This window comes from Amblyomma mixtum, chromosome 2 (genome assembly GCF_055824585.1).
Source record: "Amblyomma mixtum isolate Tamu chromosome 2, ASM5582458v1, whole genome shotgun sequence".
Taxonomy (NCBI): Eukaryota; Metazoa; Arthropoda; class Arachnida; order Ixodida; family Ixodidae; genus Amblyomma; species Amblyomma mixtum.
Genome location: NC_143013.1, coordinates 211,562,522 through 211,584,753, shown reverse-complemented (window position 1 = coordinate 211,584,753; position 22,232 = coordinate 211,562,522). Strand labels below are relative to the sequence as shown.

Below are 22,232 nucleotides of genomic sequence, written 5' to 3'. Positions count from 1 at the left end.
GAAATTTTCTGCAGAGGGGGAATGAATAAAAGTAAAACGTACTGAAGACAACCCCCCCCCCCCCCTCCACACACACAAAAAAAGTTTCGCCGAGCCTGATGGCAGCGGAAAAAAGCGGCCTGGCGGTGGCATTCGTTACTCGCTGGCTCCATGGTTAATCTACGTGCGTTAACCTGTGCCATCGCTACCCTCTTCTGGATGGTAATGAGTCTCCTGACTTGAAGCTTTGTTGTCCTACCTTCGCATACTTTTGGGAAGAAAGCAGAAGAGGCCATTGTGGCAAATTTTCGGAAAGTTGAAAAAGTCAGCTCCTGTGTCTGTGTGTTCTCTCTTCTTGGTCCCGTCTATATACTGCGCTGTTTTTAATGCAAACAATGTACCGACTAGCCCGGCTTATTACTCTCTTGGATTTAACTTCTTCTACCTCGGGCTCATCTGTTCCATGGTTCCTTCAAGGTTCTTCCGCGTGCATCAGCCTCGTCGTGACAGCCACATGCCGAGCACGGCTTCTCACTTTTTCCATCGAGAATGACTACATTCCTCCGGAAGTACACCGCGTAATAGGACAGCTCCCGCCTACGAGAAGACATGGCATCATGATGCCTCGCCTGCTACGATCAGATGCATGGCACCAGGTAGGCTTTTTCAAGGATTGTTTAAGAATTGCCTGTTTCCGAGAAGCCCTTCCAAGGGGGAGGAGAGAAACAATTCGTCCAGTCCCATCGTACCGTGTCACAAGTGAGCGACTTCCTTTGGAACAAAATTCTACCGAACCTTCCCAGCAAAGCCCCACGTCCATCGGGCCACCGGGCGTATTTTCAATTCTACGGTAGTACCTGCAGTTGCTAAAGAAGCTCTCAACCTGGGACCAAAGTTTTGCGTGGATCCTCGTCTCGATAAGTTCGAGCTACTTTCCCTAGTGAGAAAAAGCGCTGCAAGAGCCCACCCGGACATTCTAAGGCCTCGACATTCTAAGGAAGGAAGCCCCTCATAAACTGCAGCAAAGTTGTGGCAAGCCTAAGAGAAGCAGACCTTCGGTTGCTGACTTCTGATAAAGAGGGAAGCTTTGTTATCCTACCTTCGCATACCTTTGGGAAGAAAGCAGAAGAGGCCATTTTGGCAAATTTTCGGAAAGTTGAAAAAGTCAGCGCCTGTGTCTGTGTGTTCTCTCTTCTTGGTCCCGTCTACTGCGCTGTTTTTATTCAAACATTGCAGTCTTTGTCAAAAGTACCCAGGATGCATGCTTTGCTTCAAGCTCGTACAGTGGAAGCCTTACAGCTTCCCTGAAGCTTTAATGGTCGTTAAAAGTAAGGAGTGGGGGTCTTCTTACCTTCCAACACGTTTTCATCTTTAGGAAAGCCACAAGGGCTTCACTATACAAGCTAGAAGCGAACCATGCAGCTTGGTTACTTTTGATAAAGACGGTACCAACTAGCCCGGCTTATTCTTCTCTTGGAGTCTCCTGACAACGTGAGAGGTGGTCAGGGCAGGACGGTTATTTTGGGCAATAACGGCACAAGTTCCTCTCTGCCTTCCTCACGTGTAAACTCTGCAGCCCTTGCATCCATGCCGGGGCTGTGAAAGAGGCTGCAATAAGGTTGCAGTATTCCTGTTAAGTTAAACGACGTTAGTAAGGCATGTTGACGGGCTAGTTGGTTATTCATCTTGAAACTTGAGAAAAAACTCACCTAGGCGCAAATGATTTCACGACACAAAAAGAGACGAGGAGACAACGGACAGGCGCCTGTCCGTTGTCTCCTCGTCTCTTTTTGTGTCGTGAAATCATTTGCGCCTAGGTGGGTTTTTTCCCAAGTTTCCAAAGGACGTCGCTTCACGAATATCCTCCAGCAGCAATTCTTTTTATGCAGTTTTAAAGCTGATTTATCTGTAGCCATATTTTGAATTTCAGCGTCTTCACGCCTTTCCGTCTCCTTTCGTCACTTGTATAGTGAACTAGAATATATATATGAAAGAAGCCAACAGCCACAGAAACCAAGGGGCAAAGGGGATTTTTAATTTATTTACTTTGTGGTGTTGATCAATTTTAGAATATTACTGAATATGTTAGCGCTTACAGCTAATTGATTAGAAAAGCAGAAGAAAAAACAACCACTGCCGCCGGTGGGATCCGAACCCACGACCTCCGAATTACGCGTCCGGTGCTCTACCTCTGAGCTACGGCGACGGCTGTCAAATCTTCTGCTTTCGGGGGTATTTATGTTTACAAGTAATCTAACCTTGAGAGTGTTCATCAGCGCCACCCACGTTCATAAGCGGCGGACGTAGAACGTCCTGTGTTACCGCAGGTGTGACGTAGAACGTCATCGAACGGAGAGGGTGGAAGCTGCGTGAGAACCCTCTTATGCTTCCCTATGGCGTCAAGGCTGCCAGAACCGAGACCCTCGCTAAGCAATTAAGCAAACAAGCGAAGGGGATTGAGGGGCTCGTTATAAATATGAAAGAAGCCAACAGCCACAGAAACCAAGGGGCAAAGGGGATTTTTAATTTATTTACTTTGTGATGTTGATCAATTTTAGAATATTACTGAATATGTTATCGCTTACAGCTAATTGATTAGAAAAGCAGAAGAAAAAACAACAACAATGAACGTGGGTGGCGCTGATGAACACTCTCAAGGTTAGATTACTTGTAAACATAAATAATGTAAACATAAAGTAATGTTGGGCAAACCGGGAAATGCATAAATACACGCTTACGTCAGCATAAAACCTCTTTGAATGGTGCTCCTTCATCAAATCTGTCCCTTCATTACAGAGATTGTCATCTGAACAAACCCGGTGTGTCTAATAAAAAAGCATGCTTTCCACTGCTTAACAGGGCAAAGATTAAATTCAGACATCCAGATCAGCTGACTAGGGAGTTGTGTGAAGCCTATCACATTCACAAGAACAGCGACACGTGCGTTAGCACACCATCTGTAAACTTACATGAATGTGAAATTTTGTATCTAGATTCTTAACTTTCTTTTGCGTGCTTTTTGCGGGAAGCGCAGGCGCTTTGGGTTGTCAGATGTGTGCATATATTCTGTGTTCTTTCAAATAAACTTTCAGTTGTTAGTAGCGCTTGTCTTTGTCTTCCTTCTCTGTTTCTTGTTCCTAGTCGCAGCGCTGGTGAAATTTTAAAGATGTACCAACTAGCTCAAACCACCATTTTGCTCCTTTCATATTTATAACGAGCCCCTCAATCCCCTTCGCTTGTTCGCTTAATTGCTTAGCGAGGGTCTCGGTTCTGGCAGCCTTGACGCCATAGGGAAGCATAAGAGGGTTTTCACGCAGCTTCCACCCTCTCCGTTCGATGACGTTCTACGTCACACCTGCGGTAACACAGGACGTTCTACGTCCGCCGCTTATGAACACTCTCAAGGTTAGATTACTTGTAAACATAAATACCCCCGAAAGCAGAAGATTTGACAGCCGTCGCCGTAGCTCAGAGGTAGAGCACCGGACGCGTAATTCGGAGGTCGTGGGTTCGGATCCCACCGGCGGCAGTGGTTGTTTTTTCTTCTGCTTTTCTAATCAATTAGCTGTAAGCGATAACATATTCAGTAATATTCTAAAATTGATCAACACCACAAAGTAAATAAATTAAAAATCCCCTTTGCCCCTTGGTTTCTGTGGCTGTTGGCTTCTTTCATATTTATAACGAGCCCCTCAATCCCCTTCGCTTGTTTGCTAGAATATATATAGTGAACTAGAATCTATTCTAGTTCACTATAGTCACTTGTTTGCACGCTCACGGCCGGTCTCGCGAGAAAGCGCGCGCGTCGAGACCGGCCGTGGCACGGTGAAAGGTAGGCGCACCTCAACCGGGGGCGGAGCTTCCTGACGCGCCAGAGCTACGCCGCTTATTGGGCGCGGCCGGAGTAGCTGCCTGACGTGTGAAAGAATCTAACCAATAGCCATCTCTTAACTGGTATACGCAAGAGCTGTGCGACGGAGGAGGGTGCGAGCATGAAAAAGTCGCCGGAAAGCGCTCACCAACTTTCGCGCGTGATCGTGCGTTCTCTGCGACGCGTAGAAACGTATTATTTGACTCACGTGCTCAAGACAAAACAATGCAGTGATTGAGCGAGTTTATGCGCCCTCCTCGGAAGGTGTTTCCGAGACCTTTGAATCCACAGCATTTTTACCGTATGACTTCTGAGAACACGCCACAATCCGAGACGGACATATGACCTTTAAGAAGAGCGAGTGCCAGGAACGTTAGTTGAAACACGAAAGAACGCGTGCCGAAGTGGACCGAATTGAATTTGTTCGGGTTAGCAGGTTCTGCTTGGAATTGACATATGCACGAAAAGCTGCGCTGACGCACGTTGAACACTTGCAGAAGATCGATAAATCAGGTGCATTTTGCAAAGGCCGAGGCTGCATGCACCTCAAGTGGTGCATTTCGTGGTACTATTAGAGACATGAACATTTCGCTGTATTTCACAGCCTTCCAGTTCAAACGAAAGGATGCGCTCTAATTCATTGAAATATAGGTCTAAAAGAACCCTTACAACAACTTCGTCGTTATACTCAGGGACAACATAGGTAAACTAGCTCCCCCAGGTGAATAAATATTATTTGCGTTAATTCCAGCCAAAACGGCTCCGAACGTTTTGAACGTGATCGGTCACAGACAAGAATGCTGAGAATTTGAAGAGGAGCAACAAGATCAGCCAAATGCCTAAACGAAACATTTGAATTAGAGGCCCATGTACTATGCGATGTCAGTGCACGTTTAAGAACCTCAGGTGGTCGAAATTTCCGGAACCCTTTACTACGGCGTCACTCTATAGCCTGAGTCGCTTGGGTACGATAAACTCCAATAAACCATGAGATAAACGACCGTCCGTAAAGTGAAGCGACATTGGGTGCACGCTTATTGAAAGAGGTCGAGTTATTAACAAAGTGAAACGTTCCGTCATTCTCTACCCCAGGACACTAAGAACTTGAATATCTGCGGCGGCGACCGCCTTAGGCCTTGACCCATGTGTGGCTACTAAGCGCGTTCGAGAATACGTAGCCGGCTGCCCTTTCCCATAAAATGATTTCCAATACCTCTCTCTCGATCGTCGAAGTTTCCTTGTCTTATCCTCTCCAGTTTATTTCCCGATTTCGGGGCGGCTTCTGTGAGGTATATTAGTTAAAACTAATGCGATTACTCCATGTCAGAGTAACGGCTTGAGGGGCGAGTTGGCGCATGATGAAATGAACGCTGGCGCAACAAGGTGTCCCATGTGTCCCAGGTGTCCCTTTCTTGTTAGTGTCCTTGTTGCGCCAGCGTTCATTTCATAACTCCATGTGTTCCAGCGTGTGGCTTACCTGTGCCTTCTGTCGCGCTCTCTTCTCGCTCCAGGATCTCAGCTACAGGAGCTTCTGCAAAAACCGAAACTCGATCTATTGCACCCCAAAACCATTTTTTTACCGCAGTCTGGAAGCGGAAAGCTTAGCTTGTTATGAAGGTATGAGGTTAAATGTTTGCAACAATAAACAATGGTCTCCTGCGATGTCGAATACTTGGCGGGGCCTCTCCAAGACATCTCCACTTGGTCCTACCCTCCGCTGTAACTCTTTGCTACATTGTGTCGCCCTAAACCTCCTCTCCCAATCTAATTCTCTCCTGCGCCGACTGCATTCCCTTCCAATGGCGAGTGCTCGCTCACCTTAGTGGACCCCGTACTACACACCATACACATCGTGTTTGAAATGGACTTCGTCCCGTCATGCGACGCGATTGATATAGAAAAGATATCTATCGTCTGCCAGTCGCATAATATGACGAGACCAAGCCCATTTCAGAAACTATGTGTATGGTACGTAGTACACTCTCACCGCGGTTGCTCAGTGGTTACGGCGCTCGGTTGCTGGCCCGAAAGACGCGGGTTCCATCCCGTCTGCGGCGGCTGAATTTCGATGGAGGCGAAATTCTAGAAGCCCGTGTAATGTGCGATGTCAGTGCACGTTAAAGAACCCCAGGTGGTCGAAATTTCCGAAGCCCTTCACTACGGCGTCCCTCATAGCCTCAGTCGCTTTGGGACGTTAAACCCCAATAAACAGGTACGTAGTACAAAGTACGAACCTCCCGATATCAATACCGTCGGTGAAACACCAAAAACGGCTACTACGCATGGTGTGTGCGTGTTGTACGGATGCAAGCTGATATTGAGCCAAGCTTGAAGTCGTAAAAAAGTAGCATTTCACAAATAAGGATAGGGGTCCACTTTGTTGAGGGAATAAATGTTTATTAGTGGTGACTGCAAGGATAATACATGACATGTGAAGTATCTTATTGAAGCGTATAATGAGGAGAAAGGGAAGAAAAGCTTAATAATTTGCATCATAAACAGGTGCATAGCAAAAAAATGACTATCGTTCTTAGGCTGCCGCTCAGCCTGCTATATATTTTATTAGAGCAAGGGACCTCGAGAGTTGCATGATGTTATGCCAGAGCGCGAACTGGCTCTAATTGTTTTCTCTAATTTCGAAAAGGCTTATCTTAAAGGCGGCTTTTTTCAAATGCCCCGAAGCCATCGCGAGGGCTGCGCACCGTCGTCATATCATTATTTGAACTGCGACTGCTAATTATCAGAGTGATAATTAGCATGCACTGCCAAGTTCTACAGTTAAATTATGATGAATAGCAGCAGCTTTGCTTTGAAGAGTTTACACTAGCTGTTTCAATCACGATGGGAGGTCATGTAGACGGAAATTTCGTTTCGCTCTGTGGAATCACCGCCCAAAAGAAAAAACCGGGAGGTTGTCGCTATATTTACAGTTCACGCAAATGTTTCAGCAAACGCGTTCAATATTTATTATGTGAAAGCGTGTGCAAGGCGATGACGGAAATTTCCTCTGCTTTAAAACATAATTCCTGACTGAGCATTCAGACTACTCGCTCAGACGACCGTTGTCTGGCCAGATTTGAGTGCTCATCCGGAATCTGGAATCCAGATCAACTACACCTCTCTAATGATGTCGAGGTTATTTAAAAGAGAGCTACCAGATATACTAGATTTTCAGTAGTAAATCTTTACTAAGTTCTTATATACCTTGTGGGCGATTCCTCTGCGCGGGGACGCACAGGCAGTCACTCGAGGCAGGTCTTTGTACAAAACTGTTTATTCTCTCACATGGCAGGGGGGCCGGTCGTCGTCGTGGGCAGCGGGGTCAGGTGGTCCTCTGGCAGGGCTGGTCCAAGAGAGAGCCAGCCTTCGGGGTCGCGCCTTAAGAAGGCTTCCTCCTAGCCTCGCTCCCCCCGCCCCACCACTCGGGAGAAAGGGTTCGAGGGTACCCGCGGTGAGCGGCGCAAGATTTGACCTGCCCGCGAGCAGACCCTACAGCCTCAGCCTCCGCATTTCTTGGAAATGGAACGAAAACAATAAAGAAAGAAAGAAACTTAGGATTTAATCTTCAAAAGCTCAGTTTGATCTACAGCATCTCGTATGCATCCGTTGCATAGGTAGTTGCAGTCTTTATCACAAGTTTTTCCATTTCATAACCTCATCAGGAACCCTAAATCTGCGCACCTGCTTCACGCATATCTTGAAGGACCGGACGCCCCCTTCAGATCTCAGGGCCGCGTGCCACCACATTTTCAACGTCATTATTTCCCTAGACAGCAGCCGACTGGAACGGCCTCCCCTACCACATCGCAGCCACGATTTGTAAATGTATTCCGCGGTAGTATCGCCGCTATAGTCTCATAAAAAATGATCCAGCATTTCACTTTATAGTACCCAGCGCCTTACAGGGGCTCTTTAGGACAATAAAAATTTAATTAAATAACAAAACTCTCTCTGTTGGAGAAGTGTGACATAAAATGGAGGGGTTTGGTGGGCACAAACATAATGCACACTACCTCAATGGGTTGCATTTTATTGCAACAGTGGCACTTGCCGAATGCTGGCGTTATCTGAGTGACGCGCCCATCACCCACCTCCCTTCCCCTAACGACGCGGCCCACGTCCCCACCACCCACAGAATAAAAGCATAAAAATAACTATCGAGGGCAAATCTAGCTTATTTTGCAGCTTCATTGCGTCAGGTTGCTTGAGCGTCCTGGCAATGCTTTTTTATTATAATGCCACCGACAAAAATATTTTTCCAGACCCCTTTAGCAGTAGCAACTACTCATTTGCTATTTGAAAGAAATCTCCACCGGCCGACCTCTCCACCTTTCCCTCATTAAAATTCCTCTCTCTCTCTCTCTGAAAGAAATCTATTCGTCAACAGTGTATTTTTCACCGCGCTAGGCCAGTCTTCAACTCGCCTTACCTCATTACGGCACTCGTGTTCACTGAATTCCTCACACAGCACTTCCACATTGTCATTGGTTTGATTTGGTTTATGAGGTTTAACGTCCCAAAGCGACTAAGGCTATGAGAGACGCCGTAGTGGAGGGCTCCGGAAATTTCGACCACCTGGGGTCATTGCCAGCGGATTTAGAAATCAGTCGTTCACGTGAACCGCGGCGCAGCGCATCATGTATAGCGGTGAAGAGTTGCCTATATACAAGCCACAAAAGTGTTGTCCATTGATGAAACACTAAAAACGGATTAAATTGCAACATAGAGATCTGCGAAACCCACGAACACAGGAGATTGCAAGAACGGTAAGCGCTCTGAACGAAACAAGATACAAGAAAATTTATAAAAATGAAATAATCAACAAGGTTCTATTGTAGGAACACCTGAGAACGCAAATGCTAAGCGCTAATACAGGCGTCATGAATTTCATCAGTGGAAAGCGAGATTGGACTTTCATTGTTTGTACCACGAAGGAAGCCATGAAAATCACCTACTATAGTCGGATGCTCCGCCCACATTCAGCCTTCGCGCACAGAATTCCTCCACGACGAAAAAGTAGTCTGCTGCTTAAACGCTTCTTGTTACGTAAACAAGAAGCTTATCACAAGAAAAATATTATGAGCTCTAGAATTTTGATACATGGATTGTTTGATATAGACAAACATTAAAAAGCTGATTTCGTTTACAGTTGCGATTGGCGAGCGGAGTAATACAAGATGCCGCGGACCGCGGCCCAGTGTTAGCAACTGCTGTTTTTTTAAGTTGTATCCTACTATAATGCGCTCTTTGAAAACAAAAGTGGCTTTGTTTTAAGCGAAGTGAACGGCTTCCCGTCGTCTCTGTATTTGCTGCTAAAATATGATTTCGTCATACTCCGGCCACAAAATCCTAGGACTCTTCAAGAAAAAAGTTAGCGATATTCACAAGTGCCCAGCAGTATGAACATCAAGCAAGAAAAGAAAATGTTAAATTCGTGTTTAAGTTTCCAGCTACGCGGCTTCTCAGTTGAGTATCCTGCAGCGCTGCTGTGCGGGCCCTTTTTATCAACATTGCTGCCGTTTTTGTGTTTCCAAGAAGAGCTAAAGACATAAACGTCGCAGACGTTTCTGGGAAAGCACCGCACCTGCGAGAATGCACACGAGGGGAATGTGAGAAAGAGCAAGACGCGGCGTTGAGGCTGCTTACCGGCGGGTGGTGGTGTCGTCATATCTGTCCTCTGTTTTCTCGAGCTCAGCTGCAAAACTGCGACTCGTAGCCATTAGAGCAGGTCGCGTCGGATAGGAAGGAAGCGCGCAGCATCGGAATCACTTGGGTGATCATGACCATTGATCTGTACTTTTACCCGACCAGTCCGCAGTGCGCCTTCGTGCGCATCGTTGCTAAGAGGATCGGCGTTGAGCTGAAACTGCATCCGCTCAACCCCGCTGCGAGAGAAGCGACCACGGAGAAATTCGCAAAGGTAAGCGACCGGCTAGGCAGTGCACAGGAACTGTGTAACGCAGGCGGTAAAGTTTACTTCCTTTCCATTGTATCGATTTGATTTCTAACAATGGTTTGGTTTGGTTTAACGGGGTTTTACGTCCCAAAGCGACTCGGGCTATGAGGGACGCCATAGTGGAGGGCTCCAGAAATTTCGAGCAACTGGGGTTCTTTAACGTGCACTGAAATCGCCCAGTACACGGGCCTCTAGAATTTCGCCCCCATCGAAATTCCAGCCGCCGCGGCCGGGATCGAACCCGCGTCTTTCGGGTCAGCAGCCGAGCGCCGTAACCACTGAGCCACCGCGGCGGGGCCTTTTTGGGGATGTATTTAAAAACCCCATGCTCCCGGTTTTGTGGGGCCCGTTATTGGAATGTTCTCTCCCTTTTTGTGCTTAAGGGAGTTGTGCCGCCGCTGCTGCGGAGGCGGACTACTGTTTGTATCCATCATCTCCTCCGAGGCGATGGATTTCCGCGGGGAACCCGCGGGTGTACTAATTTGTAGCTTCTCCCGATGGGGGGAAACCGTGCGGCCTGCCGGCTCAGGGGCCAGCGAGCCTTTCTTTTGAGATGACAGGGCAACCTTGGCTGCACCTGTCAGAGATGTGGGTGGCCTTGCCTGTGCAGTGGCCTGGGGTTGAGTGGTGTATTACCACTACCGCTAGCGATGGTTGTGCCAGAGGCTGCCATCAGATGCACCTCTGGGATGTCAATGGTGCCGACACCGGAGTGCCGTTCGGGTTGGGGACGGGGCAGGCACACATCAACAATGGTGTACTGCGCGCCCACTGTCACCAGACGCCGCTCGGCCCCCCGGCGCACGGCGTCAGCATATGACCTGGATATTTGTTCTTTTTTTCGTGCCTCAGGGTAAGATTATTTTCTCGCACTTTCAGATTGATTATTTCCTTTTCTTTTTTGAATACTTCACAGGTTCGTGAGGCTGCATGTAGTTCTTTGCAATTTGCACCTTTTGTTTCAGTTGATGGGCAGTTGTCTGTACCGTGTTCGGTTTTGGCACAGTTGCCACAGGTCTCCTTGCCTCTACATGTCTTGCTGCCATGGCCATAATTTTGGCATTTGAAACACCTCCTAGGGTTAGGGATGTATGGGCCTACTGGGGACCAGATGAATGCTCCTCGGACAGACTCGGGCAACCGAGTGTTGTCGAATGTTAGCACGATGTGAAGTATTGTTTTCTCTTCTCCCTTTCGCCTGATGGTGATGCGGCGAAGGGACGTTACGCCTTGGTCGCGCAAATTCTCGAGGAGCTCGTTTTCATCCTCTGCCATTAGCAGCCGCTCAGAAATTACTCCCTGAACGCTGTTCAAGCTTCTGTGAGGTGTTGCTGTAATGTCAGGGTCAGCAAGTTTCTGTTGTTTCAGTAATGCATCACTCTGCTTTTTTTACTTGACCTGTAGAAACAGATCTCCGGAGGGGAGTTTTTTGCTTCGTATTCCTCGCCTATGTTCGTCACTAGCCACTTTTGTATTACAAGCACTGATTGCGCGACCACTGGAGCATTTTGCTCAACAGCGTGGACAATCAGGAACTGTGGAAAATTTTCAGCAGATTTCGAATTTGGAACTTTGATTCCTTCGGTGCCGTACCGTTTCCGGTTCCGATGGTTTATTTTTAGAGGGGGAAATTGAGAATACATGCGGCATGTATGGGTTAAGGGTTCCTATTCTGCCACTTGTGCTTCAGCTTCACAGACACAAGAAGGTCCCGGAGCCTCCCATCTGGTGTACAGGGCAGAAGCCCGCCAGCCAGGGCTTGGCCATGGCCCTGACCGCCACCGTTCATGGTTTCTACCCTTACCCTTCACCTTACAACCTATCGCCACGGTGTATTACAGCTTCGGTATGAGAACTAAGGGTCCGTGGCGACGCCAAGCACCATCACCTTGAGACTGAAGGTGCCCTTGCGGGAAAAATAAGGATTTTAGCTTTTCCATAGTACCGTTACCGATCTGTATTCAGCAAGCGAAATTACCAGCAGAAGTGCCCACATCTAAATACAGATCACAGGGAGTGATGTCAAGAGCCAGTTACTTAGGCTGGTCGCGCGAGAATGTTACGCTGTCAGTGAACCGACGGCCTTACTTTCAGCTTTCTCTTCAGATCAATATTAATACCGTGTCGTGCTAGCTTTTAAAACCTGTTAATCTGCAGGAGCTACCACGTCCTTTGGCTCAGTGGTTACGGCGTTTGGCTGCTGGCCCGAAAGACGCGGGTTTGATCCCGGCCGCGGCGTATGAACTTCGATGGAGGCGAAATTCTAGAGGCTCGTGTGCCCTGCGATGTCAGTGCAGATTAAAGAACCCCTGATGGTCGAAATTTCCGGAGCCCTTCACTACGACGTCCCTCATAGCCTGAGTCGCTTTGGGACGTTAAACCCCAATAAATCACATCAATAAATCAGAGTTCTTTCTGGGAAGCGACTTAAAGCGAGTCTTCTGGGATTCTGGGAAACGATCAAATGTATGGCGCTAATGATGCTGCTGGTCTGCTGCAGATGAATCCCCAGCGTACCGTGCCCATAATAGACGATGACGGATTCGTGCTGGCCGACAGGTGAGATATAATAAAGGAATAATTAGCTCAACCACGGAGCATGATTTCTTTATTGCATAAGAATAATAAATCCCATTTCAGCTAGTACTGAATTTGTCGGCGTAGAAAGATCTTTTTCACCGGAGAAAGTTGAGCGAACGAAGTTGAATTTTGAGACAGAGCGAACGATACTGAGATGTTAAGCGTGATGTTACAAAAAAAAAGAGCGCCATGCATGATCGGGCTGGCCGCGTTTGACGACATTAACGCGGCATTTTCTTGTTCTTTTTTAAGCGCTTTTGTGCTTTTTACGGCCACACTCTATTATCAACGCTAGCTGCTAACGATCTTCTTCTGTCTTGCTGTTCGTGTTCCATGGTTCGACAAATTAACCTAATTAACCTGCTTGTCACAAGATCGTCTTCATTCGGTAGAAAAGTATATAGTTAGTCGCCACTAGTATTCGACCTTTCACCTTTAAATACTGTCAAATCTGCAATTTTCCGAAAAAAAGTCATTTTCAAGACGCCTTCCCGATCGATGAATTTGGGGAGTTTAGCCCATAACAGCTCGATGAAGTAAAGCACGTCTACTTTTTTATTTAGCTCAATACTAAGCAGGCGTGGTGTCCTACTTTGGAGCCGGCTACTGCTTGACTCGTAAGGTAGTCAAAGAGCGGACCAAAAGGAAAAACTCTCTACCATGCTACTTCGTAAAACAAATTCCCTGTCGTATTCAATATGCAATTTCGTTCAACACGTTCGGCAGTGACAAGTTCTTGGTACCTGCATGTTGCTTGGTAGATGCATGTTGTATATGTTCGTTTGGCGTGCTACTGTACGCGAATGTTCAGTGAAAAGGGACGAGAATGAGTGCCGATCAAGAGAGAGCGTGGGCTCGAAATTCTAACGCGGTCCGCCTTTCGTGGGTATATTCTCACCTAGCATACTATAGTAAGTTACAACTTAAAAAAACAGAGCAGTTGCTAACACTCAGCCATGGTCCGCGGCGTCCTGTATTACTCCGCTGGCCAATCGCAACAGTAAACGAAATCAAGTTCTTAATATTTGACTATAGCAAACAATCCGTGTATTAAAATTCTAGAGCTAATAATTTTTTTTTCTTGTGATAAGCTGCTTGTTTAGGTAACAAGAAACGTTTAAGCACCGGACTACTTTTTCGTCGTGGAGGAATTCTGTGCGCGGAGGCTGGCCAGTGCCGCTTAGCCTAGCGGCCTATCAACTTCTGCTATTTAGACACGGTCATTCTCTTTCTTTCTTATGTGACGTGCGGATAACGCGCTATTTTTTAATATTCAAGGCCATGCGCCACGTGGTGACAGACGAGTGAACTATAAGCGCTCACCCCGAATTCCTACCAGTGGTAAGGCGGTGAACAGATAAGGAGTAGCCGCTTTGAGTGACCATGTGGATTCCAAAAGAAGACAGACGAAGCGGAGGGCTATACAAGGAGTGAGGTGGGTGCAACTGGCTCACGGCAAAATTTAGTGCAGACAGATGCGAGAGGGTCTTGACCTGCAGTGGACGTACTGGGGCTGGCCATGATCTTTCGCTCCATTTTTTGATGTGCGTTTGTGCCTGAAGAGACTTTCACGCCCACAAAAGACTCACGCGCGCTCGCTCGCAGCCGCGCCATTGGGATGTACCTGGTGAACAAGTACGCCCCCGATAACCACCTATACCCGAAGGAACCGCAGCGAAGGGCCGTGGTGGACAGTATGCTCTTCTTCGAGATGGCATTCATGCAAAACAACGCGTACGCCTCGCTGGTAAGCCATTCTTTACAGCTTTATTTTTTTCTGTCGCGGACGTCGAAAATAGTTTCCCACGGCGAGAAATATCTGGCTATACCTCTGCACATGATCATAAATATGGTTGTTTAAAACGGCAAACGTAACAACGGTTAGAAACCGGCAGAACAGCACCGTTTTCATCACAGCATCACAATAAGCTGTGATAAACGCGTATAGATATGGTTTATGAGGATTTGACGTCCCAAAGTGACTCAGGCTATGAGGGACGCCGTAGTGGAGTGCTCCGGAAATTTCGACCACCTTTGGTTCTTTAACGTGCACTGGCATCGCACAGTACCCGAGCCTCTAGAATCTCGCCTCCATCGAAATTCGACCGCCGCGGCCGGGACCGAACCTGCGTCTTTCGGGTCAGCATCCGAACGCCGTAACTTCTGAGCCACCGCGGCGGCTAACCTTTAGATAAAACTTTTGATGCAATGTATTTCTCGTCCAGCTACCGAAGGGCTAGCAGTGTTTCTTGACCTAATGTTATGGTGTACACGCTGTGTAATGCTGTATAAGCTGGAAAATACGTGCTACGCAGGCATAACAAAAAGTGAAAAAAAAAGCAGTGTCCGGCACAGTTAATTCTTTTATTTATGTCATTCATCTCCCCCAACTTTTCAGTGAGATTTTCTAGTCATACTCGGCCTGCGATCGCAATGGAGTTACTAAAGTTGGTTGTTATCTTTCGATGGAGGCAAAATTGTAGAGGCCCGTGCACTTGGGACGTTAAACCCCAATAAACCAAATCAAACCGAATGGTGACCCTAAAATTATGTTATGTACTGCATACGTTTAAAGTACACAGTAATGTGCCCCATCCTTCATGCAGTGCGCGACTCGTGAGGCACTTGAGGTAAGTACGTAAATCTCAACGCCAATGTTTACCGACCGTTATTACAGCCAAGGGTGAGATGCTGGCGGAGCTTCTGCAAATCCTTTTGAAGTGTCTCGTTTTTGTGTCCTGTATATTGGCTTGTTTTTCTACTTTCCGCCAGTCAACCTTCAGTAGAACCTCATCCTAGCCTGGCAGTTGTGCTGCATGATAGCTTTCATGAAAGATCATTCATCACTGCAGCAATGCTCTGAGTTTACAGCCATTCTGTGGCATATGACCTTTCTTGACGTCTGCCTAAAACCTAAACAATAGCGGTAATAGCATCGCTGCTTCAAAGCCCCCCCCCCCCCCCTCCCCTTTCCAACCCCCCGCCACACAGAAAGACATCATCAAGCGGGGAAGTTTAGCTGCCGAGAGAGAGCAGAGCATAAACAACGGCCTCCGTACGGCGGCGGAGCTGCTGGGGTCCAAGAGCTTCCTTGCCGGCGATGAACTGACGCTGCCCGACATCGGACTTGCTCTGCTTCTTGGAATGCTACGAAAGGTATCACGCTTTAGTTTGTCACTACCTTAAGATTCCGGCACTCAGCGGGCTGCACCATAAAAATACAGCAGTAGGAAAGCCTATATTTATAATTGATGTCTCAGTTTCGAACCCTCGTTCTTTCCGTGTTCATTTGCTATATGTGCTTTTCTTGTTAATATTTTTCTTTTCTGTTGCCGTTTTGCTTTCTTTTGAAACAATGGCTGCAGTGAAATGTTTGCTCCGGCCCTCTGCAAAGGGTCTAGGGCTATTAGTACGCGAAGTTTAGCGTCTCGAAGTGACTCAGACTACCTGGCGTTCTATAACGTGCTTTGACATCGCACAGCACACAGGCGTTCTTGCATTTCTGCTGATTTTAAATGCGGCCGCCGTAGCCAGTTTCAAACCCGGCTGCAGAGGCTGAATTTAATTTAAAGGGCCACGAACCACCCTATGGTTCAAATATTTTCTACCCCTTTGGTTGTGAGGCATCGTCCCCGGAAAGCGTGGCCACAAAATTTTTTCGAAAAAAGCAATTAATAGCGTAGTTACAGGCATCGCAATCAAGCTACTTCGCCATGCTCCTCTCCTTCCGTTCCTTCTCCAAAATTTTTCTCTCTCCGCCTCGTCAAGAGGCCTCCGCCAGCGGAATTCCCCCTCTTCCTCCAATGTTAGTGGGAGGCGTGGAGTACGTCACATGTCTACGTCATGGCCCCGCCTTAGAAAGAATTCTTTTATTGCTTTTTGCTACCAGGGATATTTGATGGGGGGTAGAGCGGAGCGGCGGGGTCTCCTCGCGGTGTTTCGTCGTGCTTTTTTTTTCGTTGTCCTTCTTCGCCCCAGTCATTTTCTTTGAAGTGTTTTCGCATTGTCCATTGCCTTGCCTGCGCTTCCTGGGTGGGTGTGTAACAAAACAGATTGACCCCTGTCTTGCGGTCTTCTACCGCTTCTTGAGCAACATTGCGCATTGCTTGGCGCACGTGCCTTCCTGGCCTCGCTCGGCTGAGCTCACAGATGTTTTCCTACCCTCCACATCTTCGATGTTTTCTTAGGTTGTTTTGCCTAGGCGGCAGTGAACGATAGAGAGACGCGATCAGCTCGACCACTTCAACATGTTAGCAAGTGCATCCTTTCGTGACCTGTCTTTTTTCGTCAAGTCATCCCTAGTTCGCGAGCATCCTTTCACGCTACATGTTTTTTTGTTTTTTTTTTCGTGACGCCCCCACCATTTTACGACCTAAGGGGCAGGAGTCCCTTTCGGTCGAAACGCGCGGCGAAGCGCGGACTCGGAACCGTCCGGCATTTCTTGGAAAGAAAGCCTGTGCACTTGTGCGCTTCTCTGCAAGTATCTGTGTGTTCTGTGGGTTGTTTAAACAGCACAGAAACAGATATAATATAGTGGTCACTGCCTAGTGTATGGTTTGTCCTGTTCTAGGTGATGCCCACGAGGTGCCGGCTATGGTGGTGGTGGAAAACATTTATGTACAGGTATAATACAGGAGGTTATGCATGAGCTGACCCAGAGGGGGCCAGCCCTTACAAATACTAGGTGGAGGTCCCTAGTTCAGGACCCCAGTGGCATCGGCCGCCGCCCAGGCTCGCCCGACCAAGGCCCATTGGGCCTGCAGGTCAGAGCAGCCGAGCAAGCGTCAGGTCTGGACTGGTGTTCATGCAGATGCTATTGCCGATTCTCGAGGGAGTGTGGAAGTTATTGTGCAGATTGAGTCGGAGGTCCCGCACCAAGGGCCAGAGGCGATGCCCCCGACCCGAGGTGGCTTGGCAGCCCTAACCAGTGCATGCAAAATTGAAGTCCCCTCCAATGATCACAGGGATGCTTCCCTGCAAGTCGAAGTTCTCGCAGTAGCATCTCTAGTGAGGACATCGGATGGGAAGGAGGGTGGTATATATTGGCTATAAAAATAGATGGCATTGTGCTTCTGTGGTGTATATCTCTGAGATGATGCAAGGCGTGTCCGATGTATTTGAAATGTGAGCGAGCGATGCAAGAGGGTGGATGAGCGCGAAGTAGGTGTAGTGTCGGAGTGAACTGAGACATGACTGAGGAGTGTGGCGGGTGAGTCGGGGTCCTGCAGTAGGAAGATTTGGGGCGTGGGGGTGAAGTTTGGGATGAGTAGTTGAAGCAGTGCGTGCTTACCATGGAAGGCTTAACAGTTCTATTGGAGAAGAGGTAACTGGGTACAATTAAGTGCCTGCCTCGCTATACTGGAGAGTGTAGGGCGGGGGGGGGGGGGGGGGGGACAACTGAGGGATGTGAAGCTACTAAGCGCATTTCCATCGTCTGCATGATCCTGGAGAACAGTTGTTCCATCTGGTGTTCAAATCGGTGAGTGATCTCATCTATGACGTTGGTAAATTTAGCCTCAAGGCGCGCCTCCATTTTTTGTAAATTTCCGTTCAGTTTTGCTCATATAGCTTCCTGTGATCGTCTTGGATGACCCGGGGGGATTCCGCATTTTTTGGTGGGTGGGGGATCGGGTTGAGAGATGGGTTTGCTAGGAAGGAGTGGGTGTGGTGAGGGGCTTTGTGATGGGGATGAGGTGGTTTGTGTGGGACGGAGTGGGGGACGAGAGGTACGAGACGGGGTGGGGATTAGAGAGAAGAGGCGGCTTACCTCTGCCCTTAGGGCCTGTAGCTCCTCGTTCCTGGGATTCGCTCAGGGTGGGAGTGTCTTGCCAGCAACTAGATCGGTCGGCCCATGAGAGGTGGCAGGGCGCAGTGGGCGACTTTTGGGAGTCCACCTTTCGGGCGCGTGATCCTGACTTTGAGGCTCTGGAGTGGTTTCTGGTGCGGGAGGTGTAACGGTGGGTTGGAGTGTCCTTGCGGCATATGCGAGTTGACTGGCCAGTTCGAAGGGCTCGGCGACCACGAGCCCTGCATCCGGCTGTTCCCGTCATGTGTGGCCCTCCACACAGGGTGCATTTTGGTGTGCATTTAGGTGTTTCTTCTTGAGGGTGTGGGGTACCGCATCTGGGGCACTTGTGTGTGCGGGGTAATGCGCACACATCAGCTCAATGTCCTGGCTTCCTACAGTTAATGCGCGCGTCCATATGGCCTCGGTACGGGGTGTACAGGTGCAGGCCTCACCCATATAAGATTTTTCTCGGGACTAGACCTTCCCGGAAGGTGATGAGAATAGATCTGGTATAGCCTATCCTCCGGCATCCACTACAGGGGCATGTGGGTTTCCTGTGATCAAGTCATCCAGGAGTTCTGCCGGGGTCCCGTTCCAGCAGCTGGACTGGCTCAAACTGATTCTTGTGTCAGTTTACCTACGTGACAAAGGAACGACGAATTATGGATCCCGGACGTCTGAGCGCTCTGTCCCCTCTGTGTCGTTTGTTAGCACCTGGATTTTTCATAATGAACGTATACCAACTAGCTCAGTTTTCTGCCCTGACTGAAATGAGACAGCAGAGACCTGCAATAAGTGAGCTGTCATCTGGAAAACCCACTAGCACCGTGTTTGCACTTTTCGCACACTTTTCAATTTCTTACCCCTCCTGTCTCAAATACCTTGCTCCCTACGCCAGTCTGCAGCACTCTCTTCTCCTGCCCTTTCACCCTGTCCACTCCCATCATCTTTTCCGCTCACCCCTCCCCTGGAAGTCGCAATAGCTCTCGCTGCCGCCGATCCAAAATCGAAAACGGTTATCACAGACTCTCGCCGGGCCTGTGAACATTATCTTGCAGGCGAAATATCACCTCTGGCCTCGCAAATTTTAAGACGCGCTCTCGCCGATCCAACTAGCACAAAAGTGATCTGGGCTCCTGGCCACCAGGGTCTACGAGGCAATGAGGCCGCTGATGCGGCCGCCCGAGCGCTCACACACCGGGCTCATCATCCTAGCTCTCATGGCTCAGAAGCTCATAAACCGCTTCTGCGGATCCGCGAAATCCTAATTTATTATTGCGACAGCCACCGTCTCTACCCGGCACCTGCCAAGGGGCTGAGTAAGGCGGAGGAGCGAACTCTGCGGCGCCTGCAGACAGGAACCCTTCTCTGTCCTGCAATAGCAAAACACTTCGATCCGAACACAGATGGGCGCTGCCCGCACTGTGGAGAGATCTGCGATATCTTTCACATGGTGTGGGCATGTACTCAGAATCCTCACCTTCCCCCCTCCCCCACCCCCACCCGAGAGGCATGGGAGACTGCCCTCCTCAACTGCTCCACACTGGAGTCCCAAAGGGCTCTGGTCAAGCGGGCGCGAGACGGGGCCTCGTCATGCGGTGTCCCGGACTAAGGATACCGACCATGCAGCAGGGTTATTTTTTTTTTTTAACCCTCAAGCTCTCTGATTAAAGTTTTTCACCACCACCACCACCACCCCTGGAGTGTCTGACTCAAGTCGGCGAAGCTGGAGGAGCACAGCGCGCAGTGGTTGACCATGCACGAAAGAAAAACGAAAAAAAAAACGATTCCACGCATCTCTGTAAAAGGGGAGATCAATTCTTTTTTCATTTACATGTGAATACGCACTACTTTTATGCTCTAGCTATTAAAAACTTTTGCTGTACAGCATAAGGATTCGATAAATGCTATGCACGGTCATGACACGGCATGTGCACGTTTTTGTTTCGTCAGCCGTGATCGGGATGCAGCGGGGATATCAGGTTCAATACAATAACGGCTTGCCCTGCGGCAAAAACCTTTAAGGAATTTTCATCTTTAAGACATGGTCGTCTGTCGCGCTCTGATCAATCATATACATTCGAACCTCGTTATAACGAAGGAATGACTATTCTCCTTGGAAGCTCGGTCAACACGGGCTATAACGAAGTAATCGCAGGGCCCCTTCAACTTCATTATAACTAGGGTTATTCGTTTTCGGGTTTTATATTTTTTCAAATTCGGGGGTAAAAATCGGGCGCTATTTTTCGGCTTGATAATAGGGGAGAAATCGGGTTTTTTGTGGAAAATCTCCGAAATTCGGGTTTTATCGGGTTAAATTTGCCAACTAATAATTCATTCCATTTGCTCTAAACGGTGGGTAACAATTAGGGCTATATTTTGGGCTCCTTTCAAGAAAGTATTGCAAAATTGGGTGTTTCTTTGGTAATTAATTATTACTCGCAGTGAGCGGCAACGGTCAGTTTTGAGAAAAGAAACATTTTCTTCACGAGGGCTGGTCATCGACGTTCTACACGTCCTTATTAACATACATAATCTTCTGCATGCGCAACATCTCGGTTTCGATCCGAGACCTGTCTGGTCTCTGCAGGTATGTTAGCTGAGAGAACGTTCGCTCAACATCACAGCTGCCATTAGCTAGGCACAACAATGACAACGCTGCATTTGCTAGCCTTGGGTAACGCACAGTTGCGTCGTTCCAATAGTCCATGACTTCAACACTTTCATTTGTGGGGCTTGCTTCCAGCAAGTAGTGGTTAAACTCCTCAAGAAGCGAGCCTACATCGTCCATCACGGAAATAAAGAGAGGTAGGTAGTCATCAAACTCAGACTCAGCAGCCGCTTCTGGAATGGATCGAGTACGGCTCCCAGTTTCCACAATGTCAACTGGTTTTCTTCTTTGTCTGAGACTTGAGGCACAGCAATTCCGTGGGCATAATTGCCTCAGAAATCGGGAAAAATCGGGTTTTACTCGAAAATGAACAACCCTAATTATAACGAGGTTCAACTGCAGTTTAATTCTTTCGCACTGCACTTTCATGTGCGGCTGTGAGTGCATGTGCGGCTCTTTAGCCGCACATGCACTCCTTCGAAAGTGTCGATGCACTAACCGGCTCTTCTCTTATTCCCCCTCGCATGACAGGGCCTAGGTGGAGAGGCAGTGCGGCCCTTCAAGGAACTGGCGGACTACCACGACCGAGTGCTACGGGCGCTTCCGGAGTACGAGGAGCCCTTTGAGCAAATGTTCACAGCACTCACAGAGAGCATGGCACAGAGCAAGCTGGGGAAAGGCAATGATCGAAAATAAAAGGCGCTCAGAAAGCTTAAATTTTGTTTCCCAATTTGGCAGCGCTTTTTGTGGGAAGACTGTCACGATGTTCATTTTCGCAACCAAAAAATGACATGACGGTTACCATGTGTAACGCTAGATTCAGGGATAGCTGCTAAGGTATTTATATTTTACGATATGTTGACGTACAGAATGTGAGAGGCTTCATATCCGCACAGTTCTAGCGCGTTATTTGTGGTTTTCCACATACATATACCCGCTCTCAGACTAGCTGTCCTGTCTAGTCCGCCGCTTAGACGCGGGCCACATGCATCGATGACCCTCTCCTCGGGCGGCACGTTTTAATGCAGCTGCCGCAGATATACGGTGCTGCATTCCTCCGTTCTCACCATACTTTCTCTCCTCCTTCCACAATTACCACCGTCCGGGTAAGCATTCCCACGCTGTCGCTGTGCCCTCATTCCAGAGTAACCATCGTCGTTCCAGGGTGACTACCCTTCGGGTGGTTCCCTTACCAACCACCCTCCACTCGTGCCATACGCTCTCATCATCTAAGGTAATCATCACCTTTCGGTTAAGTTTTCCTATGCTCTCGCCCAAGCCCAAGCAGAGTGGGTTTGGTCCTTGCAGATCGAAAGCAATCTATGAGATTCCGCGGCAAAGCGTAGGTCGGGCTAACGGGCCGCTGGATCAAGATAAGATTACTAGAGCATGCGATTTCCTTGGATGATGCACGGGGACAGCATCTACCTAAGCATTTTAACCCTTC

At 48.3% G+C, this 22,232-nt stretch overlaps 1 protein-coding gene across 1 annotated transcript; it reads left to right on the top strand.

The window, feature by feature from the left end:
* The first annotated feature begins 9,440 nt into the window (after positions 1-9,440).
* Positions 9,441-21,502, top strand: LOC149362467 (glutathione S-transferase 1-1-like). The gene is made up of 5 exons (XM_089573066.1): positions 9,441-9,770; positions 12,307-12,365; positions 13,992-14,133; positions 15,378-15,542; positions 21,317-21,502. The coding sequence occupies exons 1-5, from the start codon at positions 9,630-9,632 to the stop codon at positions 21,479-21,481; spliced, it is 672 nt and encodes a 223-aa protein (XP_089429192.1). The 5' UTR covers positions 9,441-9,629; the 3' UTR covers positions 21,482-21,502.
* Positions 21,503-22,232: the final 730 nt, after the last annotated feature.

Bases quoted from the DNA above. Each gene is read 5' to 3' on its own strand.
- LOC149362467 (XM_089573066.1), top strand. From the start codon at position 9,630: ATGACCATTGATCTGTACTTTTACCCGACCAGTCCGCAGTGCGCCTTC. The intron at 9,771-12,306 runs GTAAGCGACCGG...GGTCTGCTGCAG, and splicing joins CCACGGAGAAATTCGCAAAG to ATGAATCCCCAGCGTACCGT. The intron at 14,134-15,377 runs GTAAGCCATTCT...CCCGCCACACAG, and splicing joins ACAACGCGTACGCCTCGCTG to AAAGACATCATCAAGCGGGG.